The following is an 8,856-nucleotide window of genomic DNA, read 5'->3' on the forward strand; positions in this document are numbered from 1 at the left end:
CTCTCTCTCTCTCTCTCTCTCTCTCTCTCTCTCTCTCTCTCTCTCTCTCTCTCTCTCTCTCAATTCATTCAACTATTTCTTCAACCATCTTTCTCTCACCGTGTACAATAAAGAAAATTACATCAAAAATTAAAAATCAAAGAAAGTTTTCATGAATCTGTCTGCTGCAGATTTCATAGGGGTCCCGCCAGATATAAATGATGTGCTGTAAAAGGGCAACATGGCTTTAACCCTTTAACATTCAGCTTACTTATTCATAATGTTTCAAATTAATCATGTACAATCTCATAGCTTCAAGATTTCAATGATGTGATTGCTTTTTAGAATGACATAGTAGGGTAGGTGTGAGAGGCTGGATCTGTTGAGTTTGAACATAAGACAGGCAGAATATTTTGGTCAGATATGGCTGGTTTAAATGCTAAAGTGTTAAGTAAACTATGGGAATTCTTCTTTCTATTTAAATATCTATGTTTCAGTTTACTTGACATGGGAACAGAATATTGCTGTTATGCATCTGATATCACTTGCTCTTATCCAGTAAATGGCAAATTCACTGAAAAACAGAAGATCATCTACGAAGCAGTATTGAAGGCTTCTATAGCTGTTTTTGCAGCAATGAAACCAGGTAAGTTGTACTGGCTTCATCAATAAGGTCATTTATCTTTTATCTTGTTTCAGTCATTGGACTGTGGCCATGCTGGAGCACTACCTTCAAGCAAATTAAACCCAGGACTTATTCTTAAGTTTGGTGTTTATTCTAGCAACCTCTTTTGCCAAACCACTACCTTACAGGGATGTAAGCAAAACAACATCAGTTGTCAAGTAACAGTGGGACATAAACAAATGCAGGTTGTCAAGTGTAAATGTCCAGTTTTTTCCGTAACTGGGGTGGGAAAGAATGCCTGGCACCCAGGTAAATCTGCAGTCACTTCCCAATAGTCGTTCCACTTTTCATCTCTCACAGGAAGTTTCTGTATGTATGTATATATATATATATATATATATATATTTTTTTCTCCGTGTTTTTCTCCTTGTCTCCGTATTCTTTCTGTTGAAGAGCGTAGCTCGAAACGTCAAAGACTTTCCGTATTCCCGAGCGTCATACTAATACATCCTTTTGTTATTTACACCACCTGTCCTCGTCTGTTGTTGTTTTTTCGTATATTCTCCCATATATATATATATATATATATATATATCTCATCATCATCATTTAATATCCACCTCTTGCACATTCTGTATACCAAATTCAGTCATTTCTCTCCATTTGCATGAGTGATTAAATGTTTGACTTGTACTTTCTTCAATAGCTGTCTCCTGGGTGGACATGCATAAGCTTGCTGAAAGAATTCAATTGGAGGAGCTAAAAGAAGCTGGTTTGCTTCAAGGAGATGTTGAAGAAATGATGAAAGTTCGTCTGGGTGCTATATTTATGCCTCATGGTCTTGGACATTTCATGGGAATTGATACTCATGATGTTGGTGGCTATAATGCAGTATGTTACTCTTGATATTATTATTATTATTATTGTTATTGTTGTTGCTGTTGTTGTTAAGATGGTGAGCTGGCAGAATCATTAGCACACTGAACGAAATGCTTAAATAGGCCAGTTGTGCTGCACTAGCATAGGCCATGATTATGGTCTCACTCGGTCATGTACCAAAATTTGAAACAATTAAAGGCAGCAAAGTGGCAGAATTGCATGATTTCTTCCTGGTTCATTATATTCTGAGTTGAAATCCAATCAAGGTTAACTATGCTTTCATCCTTTTAAGGTTCATAAAATAAAAGTACCAGTCGAGTACTGGGGTTGATCTAATTGACCAACCTTCTATCCTTAGAATCATTGGCCTTGTGCCAAAATTTGAAGCAGTTATTAGTTTGTTTTTCAGTTTTTGTGTATTTGACGTGAAATGCCAATAAATTCATAGAATTATTGTTTTTCATCTTTTAATTTCAAAGACAAATCATAATTAATAGAATATTCTTTTTTTTCCTTTCTAATTAATAAATATGTTTGAGCAGCAAGTCAAAAATGGTAAATTTGTTATTAGAAATGGTAATATCCAATCTAAACATGCAGCTGTATGTGTAGGGTGATGGGTTATGGCCTGATGTGTGAAACTTTGTCAGTTTGTGTTCTTTCATTAGTGCTACGAAGCCGTAAGCTAGCAAGCAGGAAATAAATACCACGAGGAAATAATTTTCACTTGTATAATAGATGAGCATTTTGTCAGCTTGCAATGCTGGAACACAAAGCCATGCCTTTTGAAGCTTGACCAAATTTAGAGATGGACAAGATCTAAAAAGATGACTTTCTTTTTGGAATTTAATTAAAGGAAGAAAGCAGAGTTTATAACTGTTAGAGGTCCTCCAGATTGATTGAACCAGTTTATGTTCTGCTTGAACTTGTGCAAAATGTTTGTAAAGAAAACATAGGCAGAGGCATGTATGGAAAGCAAGTGCAGAGGTTCCAGTTCTGAGAGGAAGAGGTTGGGTAAAACATTTAAGACAGTAGAAATGATGAAAGCAGGAAAGAGATGGGTGTACCATGTCATCTTGGGCTCAGAAGGATTGGAACTGTTAGAGGCGTAGTAGTTTAGTGAAACTATAGTCATAGCAGAGGAACAATAAATCTGTGAAGCAAGTAGTTGCAACAAGTTTATGAGCGAACATTTTTTGTTTAAGTTGATGAAATTTCTTTTGTATGTCACCTAGAAAGTTTTATTGTTGTTTTCAATAGGTAGACTATGAGTGTTAGTATAAAATAAACAAAAATCAAGCTATTGCTTTGTAGAAGGCCAGGGAGGTGTTGAAATCACATGTCACAAAGATAAAATTTTGTGTAATGCTATTAAAACACTCCTAATCAAACCCAAAACTATGTGACTGGGGTAAGCAGTAGTTTATAATAATATCCAAAAAAGGTTTGTCAACCCACCTCATGGTCTCGGCTGACAAGATGGAAAAGATATTGTTCTGGAGGGTGGTGACAATAATATATTTCATCTGGATTTAATTTGAATGACCCAAAAGATTTTTTTGTCCTGTTTTGTTTTGTATGTTTGTTTCTTAATATGTTTCTTATTTGTTTACTACTGTTTTTTAACCAAGGGTGGAGAAAGATCAACTGAACCAGGGTTGCGTTCTCTTCGAACTAATCGTATTCTACAACCACGAATGGTTCTGACAATTGAGCCAGGAATATATTTTAACAATGTTGTGAGTATAATTTTAGTGATGGCACCATTAATTTCATAACATCCACATATGAGATTCCTTTAAATTATAGCATCTTGTTCATTTATGCAGTTTTATTTCTTTACTTTTATTCTTTTATCTTTGACTCATTTCACTTGGGTTTTCATTCCTAAGGTATTTTTCGATGTTGTTGTTGTTATTAATATTATTATTATTAGCCTGGAATCGAACTTGGAATCTTGGGGTTAGTAGGCCACGCTCTTAACCACTACACCATATGCCTGTGGGCATATGGTGTAGTAGTTAAAAGCGCAGGCTACTAACCCCAAGATTCCAAGTTAAATTCCAGGCAGTGACCTGAATAATAATAATAATAATAATAATAATAATAATAACATAGAAAAATACTTTAGGAATGAGAACCCAGTTTCGAAATTTCCCCAAGACGCCTGATGAAGGCTGGAGGGTATATCAGTCGAAACGTGTTAACAACAAACAAGATGAGGACAAATATCCATCAAATGTAAATAATGTACATAATTCCTCATCTCTTAAATATAGAACTGTATTATTTAAAATCACCGTTTGTTTTTTGTTTGTTTATTTTTCTTTTACTTGTTTCAGTCAATTAGACTGGCCATGTTAAGGTAACACCTTGAAGGATTTTTAGTCAAATGAATCAACCCTAGTGCTTATCTCTTTTAAAGCCTGGTACATATTTGTTGGTCTTTTTTGCTGAACCACTAAGTTATGAGGATGTAAACATACCAACACCAGTTGTCAAGCAAGTGTTGGAGGAATAATCACAACCACACACATATATATGTGAAAGAAGCCCATCATATATATGTCTATCTGTCTATATATATATACGGCAAATGAAAGACAGAAGATGAAATATACAAGAATTTATTATTAATCACAACAATTGTTTCAACACATCTAGCATTTATTCCTCATGGATGGGACACACAACAACTGGTTCAGGATCATCGGGCAGTGCAGATGTATCTTGTCAAGTGATAAATAAATGCAAATCGTCAAAATAACAGTTCCACTATGTAACTTCCCATTTTGTAGAAAGAAAAGCAGCCAGATGGAGGAAATATCTTCGCTTATAAAGAAGATAAAATAGAATCACAGATGGCAAAAAGAGAATTGAACACGCAATCCAACGAGATGAGCTTGTTTCAGTTTCCATCTCCCAAATCCATTAACAAAACTTTGATCAGTTCAAGACTCCAAGACTATAGTAGAAGACACTTGCCCAAGGTGCCATGCTGTGGGACTGAACCAGGAATTATGGTTTGGTTTGAAGGAAGATGTGCTTATAGTCTTTCCAGGACCTTCCAAGATTGGTGAAATTAATACAGTCCTTTTATGGTTTTCACTGTTGTTAATCAGTCTATATTTTGCTAACTTACTTGCATTGTGTATTCATTTGTTGTGTCTCTCATTTTTCTACTTTTTAGCTTCTTGATGCTGCTCTTGCTGACCCAAACCAAGCTAAGTTTCTGGTTGCATCTGTCATAGATGAATATCGTAACAGTGGTGGAGTATGTTATCTAAATATATTTTTTTAAAATTTCATCTCTAATGATTTTGACATCTTTTTGCTAAGCTAGCAAAAGTTAGATAAATTTGGAAACTGAGAAAAATTTGGAAAATACGTTTTGTCTGTTTGAGAAGTGAAATGGTTAAGTGAAATGGTTAAGTAGATAAAATGTTGGGCATAAAATGTTGGGCACATCCATTGTTGGTGTTTTGCATGTGTTTTGGATGAAGCCAAGCCACTTACTTTGATGCACCTAAGTTTATATATAGTTTTTTGAATAGTTACAACAGATTAGCATTCTGTTTGTGTGTGTGTATGTGTGTGAGAGAGAGAGAGAGAGAGTTGTTTCTTTCTTCTCTGTTCAATGAAAATGAGATCAAAATTAATCCATGACCCTTTGAACTACTGGTACTTAAGAAAAGGTTATTTTGTGAAATGTTGGAATCTGCTTTTAAAACAACTAACCATTCCAGAGAAGATTGTTATCCATTACTTTATGTACAATCATTCAGAAAAACAACTTTGGTTCTTGGCTCCACACAAGGCCAAATATTTATCCACCTGTGAATGATGAACATGCAGGATATCAATTAAAGAGAAACTTAACACTTCACAAGTGCCTTTAGTCGTGAAATTGTTAAGGCACCACTAAGACTTTATCTTTATCTTTTAGTCTTTCTAGAATAAGTCAACCTAGCAGAGCCATAGTTATGGTAGAATTTCAAAAGCTTAATGATGCAACCTAGAGGAAAACTCTTTAATTACATAACACTTCTGCTATTCACAGCAGTGAGCTATTCCTGCTATGTGGTAACTATTTATAAGTATTTTTGCATTGACCCATTTGAAAGGCATCTTGGCCAGTAACTTAACACTGTTCCCATCAACCATCTCAGAAGTCTACAAAGGTGCTTCTTGAGGTTACTTGAATTGCTAGAAATAACTAAAATTTCTCTCAAATTGCACTGTAATGTCTTAAAAGAAAGGAAAGACACCTTAAACAATCTTGTCCTAGATATATTATGTCTGAATAAAAGACAGGATGATTACAGCAGGATCACCTTCGATAATAAATCTGCTGGTTTGTAGATAATCTGGAGCTAAACATGAAGCATGAAGATACCTTAACAATTTAGAGGCTTGATGCATCTCTCTCTCTCTCTCAGTATGAAATACCAAATATATGTCAGCATGGAAAGCGGATGTTAAACAATGATGATAAATTACACTTCCTTGTTTTTCTTACCCCCAACAGGTGAGAATTGAAGATGATGTGATTGTGACCGATGATGGTGTTGAAATGATGACCAACGTTCCAAGAACTGTGGAGGAAATTGAAAATTTCTTCAGAAGTAGACCAGAACCAACACTTCCTCTGCCTTCAGAAATCCCATGTATTCATGAGAAGCAATGTGTGGCACAGAAATAGAAAATGCATCATTCTTTTGATTTTCATTGTTCAATGAAAGAATTTCTTTATATCTTGATTATAGTTTACATTGTATATTTTTGATACATACACACACAGAGGCACATACACATACATACACACACACACAAACACACACATATATACATATATATATATCTATACACACATGCATGTCTATGTGTTTATGTGTATACATATATATGTATATATACATATGCATGTATATATGTGTTTATATATATATATATATATATATATATATATATATATGAATATGTATATATTATATGTTTGTGTGTGTGTATGTAAATATATGTGTGTGTGTGTGTGCAAAACAATCTTTTTTTATTACCTTTATTTTTTTAATTTCCCATGAGTTTTATTTTGTTAATCTGCATTGGCCCACATCCTACACGCATGCACATCTACCAACACTTTAAGTGATGGGCCTCACAGGTGCACTGTGTAAAACCTACCCCTATTTTTTTTAACCCACCCTTGAATTTAGCACTACAGCTGCAACTGCTTCTTTTCACAACTTGTCAATCAACTCTTTACCACACCCACTTGGTAGGCCCACCTCTTGTCTCTTCTGTTTTCCCTTTCTTGAACCTGATACTTAAACACTTTTCTCTCAAAACACAGCACCAACCATATTAACCCCCTCCAAGCTATTTTCATCCCATCCCTCTCTGACTAAAGCTGCTGCCTATGGTGAACCTCAGGAATCATGCAAATCAAATACTAAAACAAAAAGCCTTTTTGAGGTTCTTTATTGAATATTTATAATTTATTGAAAATAAAAAAAAAAAGAAAGAAAAGAAAAATAATGCCTGGAGTAGATGAGAGGTAATTTAGTTGTTAAATAACGAAACCAGTTGATAGCCATAATGGTGTGCATTAATATAAGAGGAAATTAGTGATTAATAGTCGTCTGTTGACAATTAATGAATTTAAATAGTTAAAAAGAAATGTCAAAAGTTGGTTTGCCATGAGGAATTGGAAATATTTGATGATTGACACTATACACATACACAGCTAAATATTGTGAAAAAGTTCTGTAACAACATGAATTTTCATATTTACTTGAAAGAAAAAGGAAAAATATTAATTCTTTGATTATAATATTTGGTATTTTAAACACAGTATTTTTTTTCTTTTTGTCATTCCTATTAAATGAGAAATGGCTTTTGGTTTGTTCCATACACAAACTTCAAAGACTCGTCTATGATTCTTTAGAGAAAAATTAAACCATATTGTTTAATATTGTTGCAGAAGAATAAATAAAATTGCCATTTATCAATTTAATTCCTTTATCATATCTTCAAATATATTTTTGAATTACTGTATGATAATTGTGATAAAATAAAGTGCAAATATGTTTTCAATATTTTGTTAATGTTCTTAATGTGTGTTTGCGCACGCGCGCGCGCGCGTGTGTGTGTATGCATGCATGTGACCAGTGACGTATCACACATCCACTAGTCTGGTCGATATAGTGATGTATGTGTATAAACACAGTGTATAGTGGAATCAAGTGTATTTTGTGTCATTTTTATAATGTTTTATATTCTAAGATCAAATCACATCTCATTGATTTGTTCTTCATTCCGTCAGAGGTTTAATGAATGATTTGCAGGGTCAGACATAGAATAAGTACCCCAATAGCAATAATTCAATTGAATAGAAGGGTATAAGGCATAGAACTACCAATAAAGATAACTAAATCAACTGAAAATGTGTGGCTTTGTGCCACGTGCCATGATTAGAAATTTATATGCTAGTAAATTTGGGTCACAGCTATTTTTGTAAATGTGCTTAATTAAATAATTGGAATGGTTTTTAAATGTTATATTAAGTGACTTTCTACTTTCTACTAACTTATCAAGTTATTACTAGTAGCTTTGGGTCATTAACTCTTTCGTTACCATATTTCTAGCATGGAAGACAGACGTTAAACGATGATGATGATGATTTCTGTTGAAATACTCTGCCTTTCTTTCAATTAATTTTGACAATATTAAGTTGGATTTGGAACATAAAATTAACATGAAATTTCGATGAAAGGTTTTAATTTAAAATGGAAAGATTGTATCATAGAACTAAGGGTGGTTTTAGATGGGTTGGTATTTAAAGGGCTAACAACATAAATGTTGTTGGACTTGCAAACCACATGAAAGCCATACTAGTGCTGGAGCCATAAAAAAGTACCCTTAGGAAGGACATCCAGCTGTAGAAACCATACAAAAGCAGATGCTAGAGCATAATACACCCCCTTGGGCCAACTAGATCCTGGCATGGAGCATGGACATTAAATAGTGATGTTTAGCACCAAATCAACTTTAATTGGGCATACCTAAAAATGTTCAGCTGTGATTGTCATTTCTTGTTCGGTGGTTTGTTAGACAACATTCTCCAATCTGTCCTTTGCATACTTAGCTGGTAGAATATTATTTGAGGGAATTTTGCAACAATTAATACCCAGTTGTGCTGCTTCATAGAAATTTTTTCATTGACTCATGAAATACATTTGTTAATAATAATAATAATAATAATAATAATAATCCTTTCTGAAATTTTCAGGAAGGAGACTAGTTGATTATATTGATTTCAGTGTTTCACTGGTACATAATTTATCGACCCCAAAAGGATGAAAGGCAAAGTTGAC

General features: G+C 33.9%; 1 protein-coding gene across 3 annotated transcripts in view; it reads left to right on the top strand.

Annotated features, from left to right (window-relative positions):
- LOC106869584 (xaa-Pro dipeptidase) overlaps positions 1-7,576 on the top strand; it is a 34,573-nt gene extending 26,997 nt beyond the window's left edge. For all 3 annotated transcript variants that reach the window (XM_014915387.2, XM_014915386.2, XM_014915385.2), the window contains exons 12-16: positions 477-625; positions 1,311-1,495; positions 3,115-3,222; positions 4,674-4,757; positions 6,012-7,576. In XM_014915387.2, coding sequence (XP_014770873.1) covers positions 477-625; positions 1,311-1,495; positions 3,115-3,222; positions 4,674-4,757; positions 6,012-6,185 — 700 coding nt within the window. In that variant the 3' untranslated portion in view covers positions 6,186-7,576. The remainder of the gene's footprint in view (positions 1-476; positions 626-1,310; positions 1,496-3,114; positions 3,223-4,673; positions 4,758-6,011) is intronic.
- Positions 7,577-8,856: the final 1,280 nt, after the last annotated feature.

Source organism: Octopus bimaculoides, chromosome 17 (genome assembly GCF_001194135.2).
Source record: "Octopus bimaculoides isolate UCB-OBI-ISO-001 chromosome 17, ASM119413v2, whole genome shotgun sequence".
Classification (NCBI taxonomy): domain Eukaryota; kingdom Metazoa; phylum Mollusca; class Cephalopoda; order Octopoda; family Octopodidae; genus Octopus; species Octopus bimaculoides.